The sequence below is a fragment of the Emys orbicularis genome, chromosome 7 (genome assembly GCF_028017835.1).
Source record: "Emys orbicularis isolate rEmyOrb1 chromosome 7, rEmyOrb1.hap1, whole genome shotgun sequence".
Lineage (NCBI taxonomy): Eukaryota > Metazoa > Chordata > Testudines > Emydidae > Emys > Emys orbicularis.
Genome location: NC_088689.1, coordinates 71508255 through 71533138, shown reverse-complemented (window position 1 = coordinate 71533138; position 24884 = coordinate 71508255). Strand labels below are relative to the sequence as shown.

General features: G+C 45.5%; 1 protein-coding gene across 1 annotated transcript; it reads left to right on the top strand.

Annotated features, from left to right (window-relative positions):
- The first annotated feature begins 20332 nt into the window (after nt 1-20332).
- On the top strand, nt 20333-24415 carry MSMB (microseminoprotein beta). Its single transcript, XM_065408764.1, has 4 exons — nt 20333-20395; nt 21563-21662; nt 22405-22504; nt 24286-24415. The coding sequence occupies exons 1-4, from the start codon at nt 20333-20335 to the stop codon at nt 24413-24415; spliced, it is 393 nt and encodes a 130-aa protein (XP_065264836.1).
- Nucleotides 24416-24884: the final 469 nt, after the last annotated feature.

The window sequence follows — 24884 nt, the reverse complement described above, 5'->3', positions numbered from 1 at the left end:
ACCCCTGAAAGGTATGTAAGTAATTGTAAGTGAGGGACTGGCCCAGGGTCACACAGAAAGTCAATGTCAAAGCCAGGAAAGGTCCCATGTACTCTCCCTTAATTCATTAGCAAACTCCTGGCAATGATACCTCCTCTGAAATCTCTAGGACCCTTGACACATAGCTGTAGAGCATTGCCATTCTTCTGAGCATGACGTCTGCTCCCCCTTTTGTAAGCAATCGTGTCTAGAAGACTATCCAAAAAGGCTTGATTGCTTTGGCATGTCCTGTTAGCTTGGGTTGGTGGTGCAGACCCAGAGAGTGTATGAGACTGACACAACTTTTACAAACCGGCTGGCCAGGGCTGACATTCTTGGTTTGCAATTGGAGCTTTCCTTCTCCTGCATGGATGTCCTGCCATGTCTGGAGAGTCCCACCTGCTTGACAGAGATACCAAGAGATGAAAACAACAAGGAGTCTGGTGGCACCTTAAAGACTAACAGATTTATTTGGGCATAAGCTTTCGTGGGTAAAAACCTCACTTCTTCAGATGCATCTAAAGCTTATGCCCAAATAAATCTGTTAGTCTTTAAGGTGCCACCAGACTCCTTGTTGTTTTTGTAGATACAGACTAACACGGCTACCCCCGATACAAGAGATGAAGTGACTTGCCCAAGCAAGGTCCACGGCACAGTCAGAGACAGATCCCAGGTCTTCTGAGTCCCAGTTCTGCACCCTTGCCCCTGGACTATGCTGCTTCCCCACCACCCCAAAAAGCATGTGATATATACTTATCATGGGAAGATACTGGGCCAAGATGGCTGCCAGTTCATGTTTTAAACTTATTTACGCCTTAATCCAGCAAAGCACTCAAGTATGTGCTTCACTTTAAGCACATGGTGTAGTTTCCATGGAGACAACGGAACTACTCATATGCTTAAAGCTAAGTTTGTACTTCAGGGCTTTACTGGATCAGGGCCCTAGGGCAGGGGTGGGCAAACTACGGCCCACGGGCCGGATCCGGCCCGTCAGGGATTTGGATCTGGCCCACGGGATTGTCACCCCCGGAGCTAAGGCTAAGGGAAGGCTAAGGCTAAGGGAACCCCTCTGTTCCCCCCCCCCCACCCCTAGGGACGTGCTGTCGGCCGATTCCGGGAGAGGCGTGGGGCCAGGGAAGGCAGGGAGCCTGCTTTAATCTCGCTGCGTGCTGCTGCCACCCCGGAGCTGCTCAAGATAAGCATCGCCGGGCTGGAGCCTGCACTCCTCCTGCATGCCGCACCCGAAACCCCTGTCCTGAGCCCCCTGCCACACCCCTCCTGCACCCTAACCCCCTGCCCTGAGCCCCCTGCCACACCCCACACCCCTCCTGCACCCCAACCCCCTGCCCTGAGCCCCCTCCTGCACTCCGCACCCCCTCCTGTACCCCAACCCCTTACCCCGAGTCCCCTCATATACCCCGCACCCCTCCTGTGCCCCAACCCCTTGGCCTGAGGCCCTTCCTGCACACTGCACCCCCTCCTGCACCCCACACTCCTTCCCACACCCCAATCCCCTGCCCCAGCCCTACATTCATGGTCCTGCATGCAATTTCCCCACCCATCTGTGACCCATGGGCCAAAAAGTTTGCCCACCCCTGCCCTAGGGGCTGATCCAAAAACTGCTGAAGTCATTGGGAATCTTTCCATTGATTTCAGTGGATTTTGGATCGGCTCACTTATATACCAGAGTCAACATTTCCCCTGCCAACTGACCTAGACTTCAGTCATATCCACTGATGTGATTTCTGAGCAAATATTTGAGTTATTTATGACATTCAAATTTCTCAGCATTAGGCATTGCCAAAAACTTGTTCTTATCTGGTTTATAAATCTGCCAAAAACACAAGTGCCCACAGACTGTGTGATCTCCGGCAGGGAAAGCTTTCACAATGTTAAGTCAGAGTCTCCACCCATATGGAAGCCTTTCCCTGTTTTTATCCATCTTCCTTTCCCTGAGCTTTTTCTATCTTTGCTGTACTATTTTGGAGACAGCGTGACCAGAACTGCACAGTATTAAAGGTGAGGAGGTATATTAATTTATATAATAGCATTAATATTGTCAGAATTATTTTCTATCTATTATTTTATGAAACCTAATATCTAGCTTTGCTTTATTTAAAGTCACCAAGCTTTGAGTGGATGTCTTTAATGAGATATCTAGAATAGAGCTGGGCAAAATTTTTCACCCAAAACTTTTGTTTTTTTTTGTAAATAAACAAATAAAGCAGATTTGGCAACATCAAAATATCTGGTGACTTCATGTCTGCTTTGTCAGATTGTTTCAGTTTAAAAAAAAATTAAAAATTCCAAAACAATTTAGAATATTTTGAATATTTTGTTCAACACCAAACAATTTTTTTCAACTATTAGATTAGCTGAAATTAAAAAAAAAAAAATTTTTAGTTTGACCGGAAACAATTTTTTTAAATTTATTTTTTTGAATTGCCAATAAGCCAAAAAATCAGTTATTCACCCAGCTCTAGTCTAGAACAATGCCTAGATCTCATCCCCAAGTAGTTAATTTAGTATGTATGATTAGTTCAAATTCTTGTATTTACATACATTGAATTTCATCTGCTGTAGAGTTGTCCACTCACTAAGCTTAGGTTAGTGAGTGGACAACTAGGTTCTTCTGTAATTCCTCTCAGTTTTCTCTCAACTAATTATTGTGTAAGCAGAGTCAGGATGAGCTCTACCCTGACATCTGGTGGTGAATTATGGCGAGTGTGGAAAAGAACTCCAGGGGCTGATCTTGTTTGCATAGGCACACCCACTCGCCTGGCATGAAACACAGCAACTGAAAGTGGTTACTTTGGCTGGTGTGGGATCCCCAGTTTCTCTATTATTGGGGTAGGAAGAATAAAGTTTTGTTACCCTGATTCTGTGAATCAAGGCCAGTGGAACTGTTGTATGACAGAAGGACTGAGTGAGTCCTTCACCATTACCTAAGTAGCACTTGCTTGACAAGGGGCATGGGTTACAAAACCCACCCCAGCAAATTGGGCTGTGTCCTTTCCCAATTGATTCAGGCTCGAAGAGGTCTGCTATCTTTTGTCCTTGCTTCACAACAACATCTTGACTTGTTTCATTAGCAATCAGTATAGTCACCTTTTCCTGGGCTTCAGCAGGTAGGGTTATGACTCCACTGGGGACCAGCACTCCTTCCGGGAGCTCTCCTTCAACTGGCTGCTCTACCATTGCTAATGCCCCTTTACTGCCTTTCAGCCGGGTACTCATGACAAGCACTTCCTGCTCTGTCCTTGCAGGCACTACTAAGGGGGTTGTGCCCATGTACTTCAGCGCCCCAATCGGTAGCTCAGATGTCTCCTTTTTAGCACCCTCAATCTTCCTATAGGCTTCAGCACAAAGCGTATGGATCATCAGGGTATTCAGGTACTGGTCCCCAGCCCGTCGTCTGCAGTAATCCGCTAGCACCTTGAAGAGACTGGAGTTGGTCCCTATCAGCACAGACACATCAGAGGTCCCTTTAGGGTCAGGGCATATTAATGCAGCTGTGTCCACCTCTTCTCTTACCCCAGCAACCTCCTCTGGGAATTCCAGGTGCACTATGACATACCCTTGGTAGGGGTATTCATCCATGCTGAGGCCACACAGACCAACGCCAGTCAGTGGCTGTATAGGCAGGTGCCTAAGCATCTGTTGGTAGAATGACTGAAATATAATAGTCACTTGAGATCCAGTGTCAAGCACGGCTTTACACTCCGCCCCTTCAATCTTCACCATGACCTCTGCTCGAGGCCCTATCAGTCCTGCGGGGATCCCAGCTGGACGGTCGTTTCTGGGGGAATCTTCAACTCCTGCAGGCCTGGGTGGTCCCCGTCCCCGGACTCTCTGGCAGCTACCGGATCTCTCCCAACTGATCCTCAGCTTTCCATACACTAAGGAGGGGTTTTCTTCATTATGGCACTTGCCAGCACTGTGTCCGTCCTGACCACATCGGTAGCAGAAGAATTGTCCTTTCCCCCTTCGTCCAGGTGGGATGGTGGCTCTAAATGCTGACTTCTCCATCGCCACAGTCAGAGGCGCCTTATTCCTGGAAGTCTTAGCTCGGTCAATGGTGCTTTGCAGTTCAGCTATCCGTTCTGTCAGGACCTGCATTTGTTGGGCAAGTTCCTCTGTGGTGCTCACCATCAGTACACTGGCCGCTTGCAGTGGTGCTGTGCCGGCTGGCTCCAATGTTTGTGCTTCCCAAAACTCGCTGGCAGCCTGCCTTTCTTCCTCTTCTCTGACCTCCTTTATCAGCTGGGAATAACTTGGGGGATGTTCCCGTCGTTCTCTTAGCTGGAGATGGAGTAGAATCGGGTTCTGATACTGAGCTCCTCTTACAATTTGAGCCACGGTGGGATGGGAGATGTGAAAGGGCTTTTCGAGAAATCATTACTTGCCTAACTCATGCTCCAGTCCTAGTCTTTGCTGACCCAAGCAAACCATTTATCCTGCATACTGATGCCAGTTTGGAGGGTCTGGGAGCAGTACTGTACCAGGAACTGGAAGGAAAACGTAAACCTGTAGCCTTTGCCAGCCGAGGACTGTCTGATAGTGAAACTCGCTATCCCACCCACAAGCTGGAGTTCTTGGCCTTGAAATGGGCCATCACTGAGAAATTTTGAGACTACTTGTATGGTGCTCAGTTCCAGGTGTGGACAGACAACAACCCACTGACCTATGTATTAACAAGTGCTAAGCTGGATGCTACAGGGCAAAGATGGGTGGCCGCTTTGGCTAGCTATGACTTCAGCATTCAATACCGATCAGGGAGAAGCAATGTAGATGCAGATGCATTGTCCAGGCATCCACAGGCACCAGGAGTTGCTGTGATACCCACAGATGGAGTGAGGGCTATTTGCAGTGTGAGTCGCCGGGAGCCAGAGGCCCATGAGAGTCTTCATGGATGTGCTGCAGAAGCTTTGGGCCTGCCCCCTGAATGCGTGCCTTCTGCTTCAGTGAACTATATTGCATTGGACCAATCTCCTTTGCCCATGCTCAATGCAGATGACTGGCAGGAAGCCCAGCTGCAAGATATTGACATTCGTGATACACTACTTGCCAAAAGGGAGGGGCGAAGCCCAGCTGTGGTTGTCCCACCTAACCCGGAGGGTAAACTACTATTGAGAGAATGGACCAAACTAAAACTGATTCAGGGAGTGCTACACCGAGTGACCACAGACCCTTTACAAAAGCAACGAGCACAGCTAGTGCTGCCAAAAGAGTACAGAGCCCTGGCCATGAGGGCCCTGCATGATGACTTTGGACATTTAGGGATGGAGAGGACCCTGGAACTTATTCGTAGTAGGTTCTATTGGCCTCGGATGGCTGAAGATGTTCGCAGGAAATGTGAGATCTGCGCTCGATGTGTTCAAAGGAAAACTCTGCCCACGAGGGCTGCATATCTGAAGAACATCACCAGCAACAAACCTCTGGAGCTGGTATGCATTGATTTCTTGTCTTTAGAAGTAGACAAGAGAAATATTGGGAACATTCTAGTAGTGACTGACCATTATACGCGATATGCGCAGGCATATCCCACACGTGATCAGAGGGCCACCACTGTTGCTCGAGTACTGTGGGAGAAATATTTCTCAGTTTATGGATTTCCAGCCCGGATACACTCAGATCAGGGGCGGGACTTTGAGAGTCACCTTCTGAAGGAGGTGCTGAGGATAGCGGGAATTAAAAAGTCTAGGACAACGCCTTATCACCCTCAAGGTGATCCACAGCCAGAGAGGTTCAACCGAACCCTATTAGATATGTTGGGGACTTTGCGGCCAGAGCAGAAGGCAACCTGGAGCCAACATGTCGCATTTCTGGTGCATGCCTACAATGCCACAAAGAATGATGCTACAGGAGTCACCCCATATCTCTTAATGTTTGGGCGAGAACCAAGATTACCCATAGACCTGTGCTTTGGTGTATCAGAGGATGGAGATAGCTATGAAACTCATCAGCAATATGTATCCCGACTAAGAGAAAAGCTGCGGGATGCTTATCACTTAGCTACATCTGCGGCTCGGAAGAACGCAGACCGGAACAAACATCGATATGATGCTAGGGTACGTCTGCAAGAACTGCAGCCGGGGGACAGAGTCCTGCTGCGAAATTTGGGTATTGCTGGCAAACACAAGATAGCTGACAGATGGAAGGCAATACCTTACTTGGTGATGGAAAAGCTAGGAGACCTGCCGGTCTACAAGATCAAACCTGAAGATGGTCCAGGGCAGACAAAGACAGTGCATAGAAACCTTTTGCTCCCTGTGGGGGAATTGGTAGACACCCCATATGAGATGGGCCACAACAGGGCAACCGGGCGGAACGAAGGTGCTGGACCAAAGCTGCCCTCCAACGTGGACAGCCAGCCCCCTGCAGCTAACCTACCCCTATGCAGCACATGCGAGAGTGAGTCTGAGGAGGAAGACACAACCATGGTGTATCCTGGAATGGAGACAAGATTTCAGTCTCGATCAGCATCAAAAGAGAGCTCCTCCTCTTCCGCCCTAAACCCCATGGCAGAAGTATTTAGGCCCATTCCTGACACCCCTGGGCCACAGGTGGGACCCCCGTGTGATGACACACACAGGTTATTGGACAGTGGAGACATACAGGTGGAGGATGTCCTGGGCACCTTGGACCCTCCACTGTTAGAACTAGAACTGCAGGGGCCTATGCCAGTAGCCGAGGGGCCCTCAAAGGAAACCTCCCCATCTGTCGTTCAAGAGGCTGTCCACTCTACCACGGTAACAGAGAGTCTCAATAGACGAGACAGGGTAATAAGACCAGTAAAACGGTTGACTTATGATGCACCTGGGGTGACTAGTGAGGAACCAATATGTTTAGCACACAGGCTTGTGGAAGCTAAAGTGGGCTATCTGAGGCCCTTTGGAGGGAACCAGTGAGTTGGTATAATAGGGAGTGTGATTTGTCGGGACGACAAATTCTCGGCTGGGGGGAGGATGTAAGCAGAGTCAGGATGAGCTCTACCCTGACATCTGGTGGTGAATTATGGCGAGTGTGGAAAAGAACTCCAGGGGCTGATCTTGTTTGCATAGGCACACCCACTCGCCTGGCATGAAACACAGCAACTGAAAGTGGTTACTTTGGCTGGTGTGGGATCCCCAGTTTCTCTATTATTGGGGTAGGAAGAATAAAGTTTTGTTACCCTGATTCTGTGAATCAAGGCCAGTGGAACTGTTGTATGACAGAAGGACTGAGTGAGTCCTTCACCATTACCTAAGTAGCACTTGCTTTCTCTATTATTGGGGTAGGAAGAATAAAGTTTTGTTACCCTGATTCTGTGAATCAAGGCCAGTGGAACTGTTGTATGACAGAAGGACTGAGTGAGTCCTTCACCATTACCTAAGTAGCACTTGCTTGACAAGGGGCATGGGTTACAAAACCCAGCAAATTGAGAGAGGATGGGGACAGGTATTTGTACCTGATGGTATGGGCCCCCTCTGAGGGTTTGAAACACCAATTGCACCGCCTCCTCTCTCCACTGTTGAATGTCAGAGCTAACTTTGATTCCCTTAGGAGTCTAGTTACAGGCTGCTGAGCTGAATTCACTTTGGGCTTTCCTGCCCTGGCAGCTTAGGACTCCAGCACCCTGTCTTGCAGAGCCAGACACGCCCATCTGCTCCAACACAGACCCAGGGTCTGAATTACGTGCCCCAAACCTGCAGACTTAACTGAAAGCAGCTTACAGATGTGTTCTATAATGCTAATAGAGAGATATGCACAGCTGTTTACCCCCCCCCCCCAGGTATTAATACATACTCTGGGTTAATTAATAAGTAAAAAGTGATTTTATTACATACAGAAAGTAGGATTTAAGTGGTTCCAAGTAGTAACAGACAGAACAAAGTGAATTACCAAGTAAAATAGAATAGAACACACAAGTCTATGTTTAAGAAACTGAATACAAATAAAACCTCACCAGTTCCAGTAAGCTTCCTTTTACAGACTAGTCTCCTGCTAGCCTGGGTCCAGCAATCACTCACACCCCCTGTAGTTACTGTCCTTTGTTCCAGTTTCTTTCAGGTATCCTTGGGGGTGGAGAGGCCTGCTGAAGACAAAATGGAGGCGTCTCCCAGGGGTTTTAGTAGACTTTCTCTTATGGGTGGAGACCCCCTCCTCTCTCCTATGCAAAATCCAGCTCCAAGATGGAGTTTTGGAGTCACATGGGCCAGTCACATATCCATGCATGACTGAGTTTCTTACCAGCCAAGCCACATTCCTGGGAAAGCCCTGATGTGGATTGGCATCTTCAAATTAATTGTTGGCTTAAGTGGTTCTTGATTGGGCATTTCATTTGCACATTCCTTTCTCAATAGAAATCAAGCAAGTATACAGCCAATATTCCTAACTTCAAGTACAAAAATGATACATGCATACAAATAGGAGGAATGTATTCAGTAGATCATAACCTTTACATAGATGTGTTACATGGCATATGTAGCATAAAACATATTCTAGTTATGTCATATATACATTCATAAGCATATTTCATACAGCCTTATGGGGTACACCGTCACATACTTTGTTCGTGAACAATAGCGTGATCCCTTTGCCATGTAGCTGCAGATTTGGGGGCCTTGCTGGTTGTTTTCCAGTGGAGAAGAAATCAGCCCTGTCCTCCCGTGGATATGCTTTTTAAAATACCTGATGCTTGGTGCAAACTGGTTCACTCTGAAGGCACAAAGTGTAAAAATTTGCTAACACAGTAGGCCAACTTCATGCTCACTGAAGGGAAAAGTAGAGCCTTTGAAACTTTTCCACTACTCGCCATTGCCCTATTTGGGGACAGAACTTTCAGAAGGTCAGCACAAAGGCCTCTTTCTGTTTGATTTAAGACTGTGTTTTCTTTTATGTCTGTCTGTTGCATCATGCAAAAAGAAGCAATAACACGAACTATCACCTGTTGGTCTAATATCATGCTCATCAGAAAGGAATTCAAAATTACGTACATTGGGTTTTTTTATTTGACCTAGGTGTCATGGATAGGCAGATTTTGATTAGACAATATCAATTAAAAATGCCCCCATGCATCAGGACTCATTAAACACATCACTGTTCCTTATATGCCCAGATGATTGCAGGAAAAATAGCTTTCAGTGGCAACTGACAGACCAGTCTATTTCCTTTTCCGTATGTATAACACACATTCCAGGCTATTAAGGACCCTCAAGGAATCTAAATCCTATAGTACATATTCCGCTTGCTCTGCTTTCCAGTGGAAGATTTTAAAATGATCACCACCACCAAGACTCTTACCCAGCTGATGCCCACTTTGTTGAATCACCATTGCCTCCTGAACTATGAAACTGTGTTGGCTCTGTCTGCTCTAGATCACAAGTACCCACATCAGTGTAAAACCATAGCCTTATGGAACAAAACCTGGCCTGGAATCTGTTGAATCTAGAGTAAAATAAGAGTTATACATTTTAAAAGAATCTGTAAAGGTGAATATCAGATTAATACTTTGACGCAGAAGCTAACACTGCATGTATGGGAAATAATACACTGCACTTCTACCGCAGCTCAATCTTTAATTAAACCTCACAACACCCCTGAAAGGTATGTAAGTAATTGTAAGTGAGGGACTGGCCCAAGGTCACACAGAAAGTCAATGTCAGAGCCAGGAAAGGTCCCAGGTACTCTCCCTTAATTCATTAACAAACTTTGGAACAAGAAACTCCTGCCAATGATTCATAGATTCTAGGACTAGAAGGGACCTCGAGAGGTCATCAAGTCCAGTCCCCTGCCCTCATGGCAGGACCAAATACTGTCTAGACCATCCCTGATAGACATTTATCTAACCTACTCTTAAATATCTCCAGTGATGGAGATTCCACAACCTCCCTAGGCAATTTATTCCAGTGTTTAAGCACCCTGACAGTTAGGAACTTTTTCCTAATGTCCAACCTAAACCTCCCTTGCTGCAATTTAAGCCCATTGCTTCTTGTTCTATCCTTAGAGGCTAAGGTGAACAAGTTTTCTCCCTCCTCCTTATGACACCCTTTTAGATACCTGAAAACTGCTATCATGTCCCCTCTCAGTCTTCTCTTTTCCAAACTAAACAAACCCAATTCTTTCAGCCTTCCTTCATAGGTTATGTTCTCAAGACCTTTAATCATTCTTGTTGCTCTTCTCTGGACCCTCTCCAATTTCTCCACATCTTTCTTGAAATGCGGTGCCCAGAACTGGATGCAATACTCCAGCTGAGGCCTAACCAGAGCAGAGTAGAGCGGAAGAATGACTTCTCGTGTCTTACTCACAACACACCTGTTAATACATCCCAGAATCATGTTTGCTTTTTTTGCAACAGCATCACACTGTTGACTCATATTTAGCTTGTGGTCCACTATAACCCCTAGATCCCTTTCTGCTGTACTCCTTCCTAGACAGTCTCTTCCCATTCTGTATGTGTGGAACTGAGTTTTCCTTCCTAAGTGGAGCACTTTGCATTTGTCTTTGTTAAACTTCATCCTGTTTACCTCAGACCATTTCTCCAATTTGTCCAGATCATTTTGAATTATGACCCTGTCCTCCAAAGCAGTTGCAATCCCTCCCAGTTTGGTATCATCTGCAAACTTAATAAGTGTACTTTCTATGCCAATATCTAAGTCGTTAATGAAGATATTGAACAGAGCCGGTCCCAAAACAGACCCCTGCAGAACCCCACTTGTTATGCCTTTCCAGCAGGATTGGGAACCATTAATAACAACTCTCTGAGTACGGTTATCCAGCCAGTTATGCACCCACCTTATAGTAGCCCCATCTAAATTGTATTTGCCTAGTTTATCGATAAGAATATCATGCGAGACCGTATCAAATGCCTTACTAAAGTCTAGGTATACCACATCCACAGCTTCTCCCTTATCCACAAGACTCGTTATCCTATCAAAGAAAGCTATCAGAGTGGTTTGACATGATTTGTTCTTTACAAATCCATGCTGGCTATTCCCTATCACCTTACCACCTTCCAAGTATTTGCAGATGATTTCCTTAATTACTTGCTCCATTATCTTCCCTGGCACAGAAGTTAAACTAACTGGTCTGTAGTTTCCTGGGTTGTTTTTATTTCCCTTTTTATAGATGGGCACTATATTTGCCCTTTTCCAGTCTTCTGGAATCTCTCCCATCTCCCATGATTTTCCAAAAATAATAGCTAAAGGCTCAGATACCTCCTCTATTAGCTCCTTGAGTATTCTAGGATACATTTCATCAGGCCCTGGTGACTTGCAGGCATCTAACTTTTCTAAGTGATTTTTAACTTGTTCTTTTTTTATTTTATCTGCTAAACCTACCCCCTTCCCATTAGCATTCACTATGTTAGGCATTCCTTCAGACTTCTCGGTGAAGACCGAAACAAAGAAGTCATTAAGCATCTCTGCCATTTCCAAGTTTCCTGTTACTGTTTCTCCCTCTTCACTAAGCAGTGGGCCTACCCTGTCTTTGGTCTTCCTCTTGCTTCTAATGTATTGATAAAAAGTCTTCTTGTTTCCCTTTATTCCTGTAGCTAGTTTGAGCTCATTTTGTGCCTTTGCCTTTCTAATCTTGCCCCTGCATTCCTGTGTTGTTTGCCTATATTCATTTATTCCCTATAAATCTCTAGGGCCCTTTGCACATAGCTGTGGGACTGTAGAGCATTGCCATTCTTCTGAGCATGACGTCTGCTCCCCCTTTTGTAAGCAATTGTGTCTAGAAGACTATCCAAAAAGGCTTGATTGCTTTGGTGTGTCCTGTTAGCTGGGGTTGGTGGTGCAGACCCAGAGAGTGTGTGTGACTGACACAACTTTTACAGACCAGCTGGCCAGGGCTGACATTCTTGGTTTGCAATTGGAGCTTTCCTTCTCCTGCATGGATGTCCTGCCATGGCTGGGGAATCTCACCTGCTTGACAGAGATACCAAGACATGAAGTGACTTGTCCAAGCAAGGTCCACGGCACAGTCAGGGACAGATCCCAGGTCTTCCGAGTCCCAGTTCTGCACCCTTGCCCCTGGACCATGCTGCTTCCCCACCACCCCAAAAAGCATATGATATATACTTATCATGGGAAGATACTGGGCCAAGATGGCTGCCAGTTCATGTTTTAAACTTATTTACGCCTTAATCCAGCAAAGCCCTCAAGTATGTGCTTCACCTTAAGCACATGGTGTAGTTTCCATGGAGACAACGGAACTACTCATATGCTTAAAGCTAAGTTTGTACTTCAGGGCTTTACTGGATCAGGGCCCTAGGGCAGGGGTGGGCAAACTACAGCCCGCGGGCCGGATCCAGCCCATTAGGGCTTTGGATCCGGCCCACGGGATTGCCACCCCTGGGGCTAATGCTAAGGGAACTGCGGCCAATGGGAGATGTGGGGGGCGGTGCCCATAGGTGAGGGCAGCATACGGAGCCCTCTGTCCACCCTCCCCCAGGGGTCACAGGGACGTGGTGCCAGACACTTCTGGGAGCGGCATGGGCCAGGGCAAGCGGGGAGCCTGCGTTAGCCTCGCTGCAAGCTGCTGCCACCCCAGAGCCGCTCAAGGTAAGCGGTGCCGGGCCCGGAGCCTGAACTCCTCCTGCACGCCGCACCCCAACTCCCTGTCCTGAGCCCCCTCCCGCACTCCGCACCCCCTCCTGCATCCCAACCCCTTACCCTGAGTCCGCTCATATACCCTACACCCCTCCTGCGCCCCAACCCCTTGGCCTGAGGCCCTTCCTGCACACTGCACCCCCTCCCACACCCTGCACTCCCTCCCAAACCCCAATCTTGTGCCCCAGACCTACACTCATGGTCCTGCATGCAGTTTCCCCACCCATATGTGGCCCTTGGGCCAAAAAGTTTGCCCACCCCTGCCCTAGGGGCTGATCCAAAAACTGCTGAAGTCATTAGGAATCTTTCCATTGATTTTAATGGACTTTGGATCGGCTCACTTATCTACCAGAGTCAATGTTTCCCCTGCCAACTGACCTAGACTTCAATCATACCCACTGATGTGATTTCTGAGCAAATATTTGAGTTATTTACGTACATTCAAATTTCTCAGCATTAGGCATTGCAAAAAACTTGTTTTTATCTGGTTTATAAATCTGCCAAAAACACAAGTGCCCACAGGCTGTGTGATCTCCGGCAGGGAAAGCTTCCACAATGGTAAGTCAGAGTGTGCATCTCATGCTTTAAAAGGATGCAGTCTATATTCCTATTTACTTTATTTTAGTTACTCTTTGGGCTAGTGACAGCTGCCCAACTATGCACGTATCTGATTTACATACATTTTAAAGAATACCTGGAGGGGTCCATAAAGGGAATGAAAGGTTGAGGGTAATTCTATGAGAATACCAATGAACATTTGCTAGATGGTGCTTGTCTATGTTATTCACAGGGCTGAACGTCTTCTTTCGGTGGTGGGAGAAATGGTCATTGTAAAAGCACCACTGACTCTAAAGCCATTGAGAATTGCACTGTTCTAATTGACATAAAGGGGCTGATTTCAAGTTACCTCCTGGGAGTTTAGTCCATTTCAAAATAGAGCATATTTTACTCTGGCACATAGGAATAGCCAGACTGGATCAAATCAATGGACCATCTACTTCAACATCCTGTCTCTGACAGTGACCAGTACTAGCTGCTTCAGAGGAAGGTGCAAGAAACACAGATATGGACAATTATGGAATAACCTGCCCATAGGGGAAGCATCTTCTCAACCTCATTAATTAGTGGCTGACTCATGCCCTACATCGTGATGGCTTATATCCCATATACATGTCTAACTTTGTTAGTGTAACTCCAAATATTTTTATTATTCGTGTCAGCGTCTAATCCTTCATAGAATCTGACTACATGTTTTGCCTCAAGGTCTTGTGGCAGTGAGGTCTATTGTAATTATTCATTGCGTAAACATATTCTCTTTAATCAGTTTTAAATTTGTTGCTTTTCTAATTAATTGTGTGATCCCTAGCTCTTGCATTATGAAAGGGCAAAGAGGAGCACTTGCTTTCAGTTCCCTACATCATTTCTCATTTTACATAACTATCACATCCCATTTTCTCTCCTCTAAACTAAATAGTCCTTATCTTTTCTCTCCACCCATATGGAAGCCTTTCCCTGTTTTTATCCATCTTCCTTTCCCAGAGCTTTTTCTATCTTTGCTATACTATTTTGGAGACAGCATGACCAGAACTGTACAGTGTTAAAGGTGAGGAGGTATATTAATTTATATAACAGTATTAATATTGTCAGAATTATTTTCTAGCTATTACTTTATGAAACCTAATATCTAGTTTTGCTTTATTTAAAGTCACCAAACTTTGAGTGGATGTTTTTAATGAGATATCTAGAATAGAGCTGGGCAAAATGTTTCACCCAAAACTTTTGGGTTTTTTTGCAAATAAATAAATAAACAAACAAATAAATAAATAATGCAGATTTGGCAACATCAAAATATCTGGTGACTTCATGTCTGCTTTGCCAGATTGTTTCAGTTTAAAAAAAATAAAAATTCCAAAAAAATTCACAATATTTTGAGTATTTTGTTCAACCCCAAACAATTTGTTTCAACAATTAGATTAGCTGAAATTAAAAAAAAACCATTTTTAGTTTGACCCGAAACAATTTTTTTAAAATTTATTTTTTTGAATTGCAATAAGCCACAAAATCAGTTATTCACAGAGCTCTAGTCTAGAACAATCCCTAGATCTTTTCCCCAAGTAGTTAATTTAGTATGTATGATTAGTTCAAATTCTTGTATTTACATACATTGAATTTCATCTGCTGTAGAGTTGTCCAATCACTAAGCTTAGCTAGGTTCTTCTGTAATACCTCACAGTCTTCTCTCCTCTTAACTAATTATTGCAGAGCCTTTCACATTCAGGTTATTGGTTTAAGTTTAGCTTAGGTCTGCGGTCTCAAACTGTGGATCGGGACCCCAAAGTGGGTCGCAACCTCATTTTAATGGGGTTACCAGGGCTTGCATTAGACTTGCTGACATCTGGGGCTGAAGCCGAAGCCTGAGAGCTTTAGCTCTGGTGGGGCTCAGGTTACAGGGCCCCGCCTGGGGCTGAAGCCCTTGAGCTTCTGCTTTGGCCCCTGTGGCCCAGGTGGTGGTGGCTCAGGCTTTGGCCCCCCCATGCGGGGTGGTGGGGCTTAGGCAGGCTCCGACTTCAGCCACCCCTCCTGAAGTGGTGTAGTAATTTCTCTTGTCAGAAGGGGGCTGTGAAGCAATGAAGTTTGAGAACCCCTGGCTTAGGTATTGGTGACAGAAATGTATCATCTCATGGTTGTTCAGTCTGTGTGAAATGAGGTATTTGTCTTGGCCTATTTGGTATCCTTCTCCATCTACCTCTTGAGAAAGGACTGCCGCTAGTCCAATGTCCAATGCATCTGTTTGTTGCACAAATTCCTTTTCAAAATGTGGGCTATACAGCAGTGGGTGTTTGCAGAGTATAGCCTTGAGTTTTTGAATAGCATTTTTTGCACCCGTCTTGGGGCAGCGTTCTATTTAAGTCAGTTAGTGGGGCCGTTATGGTGTTGAAATGGCGTATGAACTGGCAGTAGTAGCCAGCTAAGCCTAGCGAGGCATGCACTTGCCTTTTGGTCATGGATGTCTTATATGCCTGTAAGGCATGAACTTTATCCACCAAAGGATGGACTTGCCCTCCACTGACTCTGTGTCCCAGATAACGGCCTTCTTCCTTCGCTATTGCTCATTTAGCAGGGTGTACTGTTAACCCAGCTTCTCTCAGTGATCAGAGAATGGCGGCTACTTTGTTCAGACTGGGAGTCCCAATCCCTGCTAGAGATGACTACATCGTCCAAATATGCTGCTGCATGCTGACTGCCCTGCTGGAGTAATCGGTCCATTAAATGTTGGAAAGTGGCTCCTGTCCTGTGTAACCCGAAGGGTATGGTCTTAAAATGAAATAGCACCAAGCGGTGTAGAAAAAGCCGTCTTCTGGGAATCTGGCATTAAAAGGACCTGCCAATATCCCTTTTTCAAATCCAAAGTGGTGATGTATTGAGCTTCTCCCAGTAGGACTAGGAGTTCATCCGCTCGTGGCATGGAGTCGGCATCAAATTTATAAATTGCTTCACTTTTCTGAAATCTATGCAAAATGTAGTGAGCCACCTGGCTTTGAGACCACCATGATAGGACTCCTCCAGTCACTCCGGGACTCTGTCACTTCAAGTTGTAACATGGTCCTGATCCATTTCTCGATGGCTCCCCTCAACTTGTTGGGGATTGGTTGGAGCCCTTCTGTATTACCTTACCTGGTTTTGTATTAATGCGATGTTGTGCCAGAAACATTTTCCTGGGGACAGCTGAGAATATGTGGGAAAGTGGCCATCAGTTGGAGTGCCCTTGCTTTTGCTTATGGTTTAGGTTCTTTCTGAGGGGTACTGAGCTTTCTTTTAGGCAGTCATCAACTTCAGGTCCTAGTTCTCATCCCTCCAGATAAGGTTTTCCTTGGCTTTCCAGGGCTTCAGTTAACTTAGTGTTCCTTTCCCCCCCCCTTGTTGTTTGACCACGTAGCCCACGGTGCCCACTTTCTTTATCACATTTATCACCTTGAAAGGGCCTTGCCACTTGGCCATTAACTTTGATTCCGAGCTTGGAAGAAGTAACAGCACTCTGGTGCCCGGCTGAAAGATGCACACCCTGGCTCCTTTATCATTGTTGCTGTTCCTGTGTTTCCTTGAGATTTTCTGTAGTGTATGTGCCCATAGCCTCCAGTCTCTCATGTAACTTTAAAACATAATGCACTAGGTTTTCAGCTCTTGGAGCTTGGCTTTCCCAGATTTCGCATACCAGGTTGAGTATACCCCTTGGTTGTGATCCATATAACCATTCAAAGTGTGAAAACCCTGGTGCGGCTTGGGGAAAAGAGTAAGGCTGGGAGAAGTTGGTCCCAGTGTCAGAGATCCTGAGCAATGAATTTTCTTGAGCATGTTGGAGTGTCTGATTGAATCTTTTTGTTAGACCGTCTGTCTGCAGGTGACACACAGATGTGCCTAATGCTTTGATTTTTAATAGTTCTCATATTTCTTTCATCAGCCAGGATGTGAAATTTGTCCCCTGGTTGGTCAGGATTTCTTCAGGCAACCCTACCCGCGCGAAGACCTTCATCAGTTCATTAGTGATAGTCTTAGCCGTTATAGACTGGAGTGGTATTGCTTCTGGGTATAGTCCACGATGACAAATATATGCTGATGTTCAGTTTCACTCTTCTCTAGAGGGTCTATAAGGTCAATTCCTATTCTTTCAAAGGCAGGGGTGCTAGGGGAGCCTACAGGATTCCCTTAGGGGCTGTCAATTGGCATTCGGGACATGAGGCGCAGAAATTCTCGACTTCCTTAAAGACTCCTGACCAAAAGTATCAGGCCAGGATCCTAACTGCATCTTGTCTTCCCCAAGATGTCCTGCACATGGGGTAGCGTGTGCCAGCTGCAGTAATTCACAGCAATTTACCCACGTTATTAGCAGTTTTGTCTATATCTCTTGTGTCTGCTTGTCTTGATCTGCACAATATAGCAAGCCCATTTTAGGGCAAAGTAGGGGTATTGCCTTTAGGGAATCCACTTCGCTGTCCTCTATCGTGGCTACTCGTTCTAAGGCTCAGCACAGGACTCCTCACTTCTTTGCCCCTGGTATGTTGCCTGGGCCTCCCCGATGAGGAGTGGGGGGAGCCGGATTGCCCACTGGAAAGCTGTGGCTACCTGTCAAAGGTTACAAGGAACGATGCAGGCTCATTGTCTGTGGTCATCTTGGGGAGCGTCCGGGTCAGATTGTTGCCCTGAATCATGGGGGACGCATTCTCTATAGGGGCGGGACTCTGAGGGGTAGCGGCAGGTACTAGTTCTGCTACCCATTGCAACGACTGTTGCTGACGGGCTGCCAGCTATTTGAACAGCTGTTGTTGTTGTGCTTGTGAGTCGGCCAGCCACTGCAGGAGTGGATGCACTTCCAGAGTTCCCTTCTCCATACCGGAAAAAAAAAGGAGGGAAGGTTGTTTTGTTGGTTTGTTTTCCTTTTCTGCAGGGATGGTTAACTGCAAGCCCACTTGTGGTACTACGTTGTCACCATCTCTCGGTGTGGTCTCTCAAGGGACCTCAGCTTCTCCAGACTGACCCTCCTTAGTTTGCTTTCAGTCAGGTTGGTTCCTGGACCCTCACCTCCAATTAAGCCCGCCAACCCTTCACTCTTTGGGCTTGTAGTTTCTTTGAGTCTCCTGGCTGTTTTCTTTGAGGCAGCTTGATGTGGGCTGTCACCACTGTGCTGGCCCAGGCTTTTCTGCCTCCCTTTCCTTCTCTGTGCTCTCCCCTTTATTGCAGGCCTTGTTTCTTCTCTTGGCTGCAGCTGTGGATGCCTGCCTCCATGACTGGCAGCTGCCTGGGGGTGTGGTCAAGCTGCTTGCTTATAAACAGGGGAGGCTCTCCTCTCCCCACTGTCTATGCTCAGGATGGGGTTTGTAGAGCCCGTTACAGCAAGTCAGTAGCTCTCTTGATACCTCAGTTCCCCATCTGTAAAATGGGAATCATAATGATTTTTTTGCCTGTCTTGTCTAATTACGTTGTAACCTTTTCAGGGCAGGGACTGTCTCTACTGTGTATTTCTACTGTGTTTAGCACAATGGAGATGCCGTTTGTTACAGCAGCTGAAGGATGGATTTGACAGTAACTTGTTGGGTGGGATTTGTCACGGTTGGCAGCTGAGTATGGTTACCAGTGTTAGCCAGTGAATATATGGTAGGTTAGCATATATCACATTATATGAATGCCTGGCAATTATAAGAGATGAATTGGCCTATGTTTTCCCCAGAGTTCTGTTCACTCATGCTAAACTACGTCCCGCAATACCCTGCAATAGTACAACTCAGCACTTGGCATAAGCAGATAGGAAACATGTCAATGTCAAAATATAATTGTTCTATGCCTTAATACAAGCTAGGGAGGTAGCTTTACGGACCAGAACCGGGAATGCTAGTACTCAAAACAAAAATAAGGAAGGCAAAAGTGCAAAACGATAAGTTAAGGAACTGGGACGAAATGAAGGGTTGTATTTTAGTGATGTGTAAAGAGTTTTGTAAAATCATCTGAGAAATCATCCTATAAATACTCCTAGCTGAAATGTTTACATCTTCTTTGTAAGGTGAATTTAACAACACTGCACAAGACAGCTTCCTGGGAACTGGTATCATATGGAGCCTTATTTCCTGTACTACATTATTATTGGCTTTTAGCAATAAACCTGACTGATCTTGGTTATTTGGTTTCTGGATAAACTTCCTAATGAACCAAAATGTGGTCAGGTAACGGACAGTACAATTAATCAACACCAGGCATGTTCACCACTTAAAAAGACTCTTTAATCACCATCCTGCTTCATTCTTTGTGAATCTGTAGTTAAGACTCATTTGATGTAGATGCTCCAGACCTACTTTGGTAGCTTTACTTGAACACTTTCATTTGAAGTCTCCCCTGGTTTGCATTTGCACTGAATTCAATTGCAGAAGACTGGATTCCAATCAATAGCCCAGAGTTTCTGTAAAATTAGACACTCCCTTCCTGCAGGACTAGAGGAACTCCAGAACTGGCAGAATCAGGGTGGAAATGTTGCTTCTGCTGGGTTTCCAGGTAGTTTGAGGAAAGGAAGAGAATTTGGAAAAGACGTTTATAGAGTTTTCCAGCTTTGACGGAGACCTGAAAGTTGAGCTCTTTCCTCCAGGCTCCTAGATGTAAGGGATTTTTGCCCTCAACATCCACTAAGTCGAACTATATTAGGTTTTTCTATAACACTCGTCACTGTAGCATCTAAGCACTGACATGGATCAGTTAAAGAGCTGGCAATAGAACTCAGAACGCCTCGCTCCCAGTTTCATGCTCTATCCAGCTGGCCACAATCCATCCCTTAATTCTACATTAACCCTTTGAAAGAGGCAATGCCTAGCACCGATGCCTCATGAGAAGTCTCTAGGCTCTGCTTTGAGACAGCAGAGCAGTATGAGCAGTGGAATGCTGCCACTCTTCTTAGCATTACACCGTGTCTGTCTTTGTTTCTCTTATGCAAGCTCTTCTTGAAGGCCTGTCACTGCTGGTCTATCACAAGAAAAGGCTTTTGTTATGAGTGTGGATGTGAAACATTGAACAGAGAGCTCCAATACAGCCTTTCGCTTCATTTTGTGCCTCGCCGAGACAAAACCTCCTGTTGCCAACTGGTCAAATTTCAGTAACTTCTGCAGAAACGTTCAGCATGACTTCTCTGGAATGGGAATACATTCAAATTGCTCAATACAAGGCCTTGCAGAATACTTGTTTTCATGCAGTGTATAATTTCACTGCAGAAAACTTCCCACAGACTGGGAGCAACCAATTTTACAATGGTAAGTCAGTTTCAGATTTTAAAAGCTGATAGTGCCTGATAAAGCTATTTGTTTTGAATGTGCTATTAGAGAGAAATCCCTGACTAGAGAGTTATTTGATTTGCCTCTATTTGACTGAATACCTGCAGGAGTCTCTAAGGAAATTAAGATCATGGCCATAATTTTATGAAAACAATGGATTTTGTTTAACTGTTTGCTAGGAGCTGCACATGTAATTCTGTGGCTCTTTTGCCTATTGATATTTTAATCCTGGGAAAAGTCAGCCCCTTTGTAAAAAGCCTTTTCTGATTCTGGAGCTGTTTAGAACCATGCAATCCGAAGTTCTAGATGGAAAATACAAATTTTATAAAATTTATATAGTCCCTTTATTCTGAGATACCAGGAGGTGTCCTCTCCAGCACACTGTTAGCTTCATGAAGAGATTGCAAAAGCCGACCACTTAGGCATCCTTCAAAAGACGGGAAGAGAACAGAAGCCAAACTCTGCTCTGGTTTACACCCATGCAACCCCATGATAATTACAGGTGTAACCAAAGGCAGAATTTGACAGTCTCTTGATGAGTGCAGGATTTGCAGAATAGGTGGCAGTTTCCCTGGTGTATATAGATTTGTAAATGAAGAGGAGATTATATGAATCAGTTTTCTGCATATTGCGCCTTTCAACATCATGAGTCTTGCTGCGTATCTGCTGGGAAGTAGAGGTCACAGCTGCAGTCTATTCATAGTAACACTCTATGCACTTTCTCACTCAGGTCTATACTGGTTGTTTCTTTTTTTGTTTGGGTTTTCCTACTCAGAAATAAGTCACGTAGATTAAGGCCTGGTCTACACTGGGGGGAGATCGATCTAAGTTACGCAACTTCAGCTATGTGAATATCGTAGCAGAAGTCGACGTACTTAGCTCTACTTACCACGGTGTCTTCACTATGGTGAGACTAGACTAGACACGATAAATCGATCCCCGCTGGATCGATCACTGCCCGCCAATCCGGCCGGTAGTGAAGACATACCCTAAGGAAAATTTGTGTTGTTCTTTGGAATTATTTCTTCTTGATTTTTGTTTTTATGCATATCAAGATTTCTTCTGTCTGACTCCATACAAATGAATTGTTTTTAGCTCGTAAGCATTGAAAAGACACCTAATTCTTGCCATGTCTCCCACTTACAGAAGTGCTTTCTGGGTATCCTTTTTGCCTTTGGCATCTTGGTGACACTATGCGATGCATTCTGTTTTTATCAACGAAATGACCCATTGAAATCTACCGAAGGTAAGAACCACAGACACTCTCTCTGAATTGGTCTATGTTAGCTGATCGCCATTGAGAATAGCCAGGAAAGGTATGAAAGAGGGATCAAGAGGGGAATATAGGAGACCTCCCAAATTATATATTTAGAGTGGGAGGCAGTGGGCAAGAGGCGTGCACAGAAAGCATCACAGACGGCAGACATCCAATGGATTTGATTCAAGCAACAGCTTTTGTGTGTTCTGATGCTGTGTAGCGACAGTGTCCATTCTAGCTGGATCCCTTTCCCTTTCTGTTCTATTCCAAAGAATCAAAGAATAACATGAATCCAAACTCTAAATAAGGGACACAAAACTTTCTCTATGTAAGCGACTGACAGTGAAGCCCCAGTACAGCGATTCCACACGTGTAGGTTTTCTAGTGGGTTTGCAGGCCATCATTTTGTTCAAGCAGACTCCCACTGGAGTTGATGGCAGTTTTAAATGCGTTATTCTGGCAGGATACGGCCCCAGTTATTTACTGCTCAGTGTCACAAAAGATTTGTCCCACGAGTGCAGAAAACGAAGAGAAAATCAGCTCGTGCTCTCAAAGTAGTAAACGAGGCTGAAATGTAACTCAGGTGAACACAAGAGTGGAGGGAACTACATTTCAACTGAACCCTACTAACACATGCCCATCAATCATTTACAAGATGCATAGAGATATTTAAGTTGTTGGTCATCTGTCAGCGTTTAAGGGAAGGGTTTGGGTTTTTGTTCTATTGTAGGTTGTATTCAAGATGGAAAGCTGCATGGATTTGGTACCTCTTGGACTGCAAATTGCAACAGATGTCACTGCAGCCAGAATGGAATACGCTGTTGCTCCACGTAAGTTCAACAGAACCTGTAGCGTCGTTCCAGTGTGAAAGCCACATGATGCTCTCGCCAACCACACTTTGAATAAACACACTCCCAAAGTCACAGCTCCACCAAGAGATCTTTTCCACCCACTGGGTCAATGGCTGCATTCTCCTTAGTTTACATCCTACCCACTGGTAGTAGAGGCAGCCCTGCTGGAAACATATCAAGTTGCCTGGCTGTACAGCTTTCTTTAGAGCTGCTTGTGACACTGACAAATCCCTTGTTTAGTGCTGATACTGAACTTGGCCCTGTACAACAAAGGTTAATACAGTCCCTTTCCACGTTAGTTAGAAGATCTTCAAGTGTTTTAGAAAGTGTGCATACATCCTAGCGTAGAATATGGTCACAGGTGTCTAAAACCACACAGAACTGGACAGGAAGTGATGGGGAATACTTTATCCAGTTGTAATTGTATGGGGAAAGTAGTTCACTGAAATTTGATCTGGTCACTGCAACTAACACCCCTAGCTTTATGAAAAATGCCATAGAATTTCTGATGATCAGAGAGGAAGGATAGTCCAGTGGTTAAGGTTTTAGCCAGGACATGGAGAACTGAGTTAAATTCACTGCTCTGCCACAGATTTCATGTGTGATCTCAGGCAAGTCACTTCGTTTCTCTCTACCTCAGTCTCCTATCTGTAAAATGGGGATAATGGCACTGCTCTACCTCACAGAAGCATGAGGAGGATAAATACCCTAAGTCCTGCACCTTGTTGCTTACATACTCCAAGCTGTTTCCCCCATGAGAGAGAAAGCAGCATATGAAGCTTCTATCTGAGACATTACCAGGAATAGGAAAATTTCCTTTGCAAATTTAGCTCATGTTAAAAAATGTTAACGGCCTCCAGGTTTAGCAGAGGAGCTCAGATTTCTGGAGTTCGATTTTCATTTTTCTAGCAGTGATGTCAGGCCTGACTCAACTGGCTAGAAAGGAGAAGATGTAATCAGTGGTGGATTAGCCACTGGGCCAATTGGGGGATTCTGGAAAAATGGGCACCCCTGTGCCCTGACCGGCTACGCCCGCCCACCTAGTGCTTCTGCCGGGGAGTGGGGTCATGGTGTGAGGACTTGTCCCACTCTGCCCGTCTGGCACTCCTGCTGGGGAGCGGGAGAAGACCCTGTGCCCCGACTCTGCTCCCTGGCAGGAGCGTGGGGGGAGGCGCAGGGGGACTGCAGGTGCAAGGTGTGGGGAGAGGCCCCCACTTGCTCTGGCCCAGGGCCTCACAAATGCGTAATCTGCCTCTGGATGTAATGTCTTAAAAACTCCCTAAGGCTGCTGGTCTAAGTTCTCCTAACTCCCCAGACTGCTCTCCCCTTCTCTCCAAGAGGGAAACAAGGGCCCAGTGCCTTGACTGTAGTTTTCCCATCTTCTCCCATTACACTCATCGAATCAGAGAACAGAAAGAATGCCATGTGACTAAAGTGACCAATCAGACAATGGAATAATGAAAACTGAAAAATAAACAAACAAAACGTGCACGTTTTGAGACTAAGCCATCGGGTGAAATTAGTTTGCAGACCCTTTGTCGAATGACAAAGAATGAAACAACCTGCAAAAGTCAGACTTTGTTCATGAGCAGCAAAAGGGGCTCAGCTAATCAAACTATTAGCTAGAAAACAGCTCAGCCAGCTCTAACGCCTCCCAACACAGTCTCTTCCTGCTGGAAGTGCGGATGCTGTCATCACTGGAGATTGTTTGCTTCCCATTCTCACAGCCTGATATTTGCTCTTTTCTCTCCCAATGACAGCTATCATTCGCCTGCGGATTATGACAGAGAAAAATGTGAAAGCATTTTCAACAAGGACACCTGCAGCTACAGCGTGGTGGAGAAGGCCGACCCCTCGAAAGCCTGCGCAGTCCGTGGTTGGGTGGGTTAATTACGAATCCACTTAGAATTTCTCTGCATAGTGCCTCTCCTTCCCCTTCTACCAATGATCAACAATGGAATGAGTCTGTTCTTCAGAGATTCATGATGGTCTTTGAAGCATCACTACTAACAGCTGGTTTTTCTTCTCCTTGTTGAGTAGCAGTTCAGTGTGAGAATGCACTGTACCTGATTCTATATTGTTTCTGTTATTTCCTGCATTAGCATAACTGAGCTTTGATCACCCGAGTAAAATAAACTCAGATGAAGCATCAGAAGTCCTTGAGTGTCTTCTTAATAAGAGCTAAGTAATGATGGGGCTCCCTCTCCTTCCTTTGAGGAGAGCGCACTGATTTCGGCAGTTTTTCTAACTGCAATGGGTGAATCAGTTCAGGAAAACAATAAGAACCAGCCTGTATTTCCTGAACCACCTCTGTGCCCTTTGTCCAGATTCATATATGTTCAGGAAGGATCCATCCATC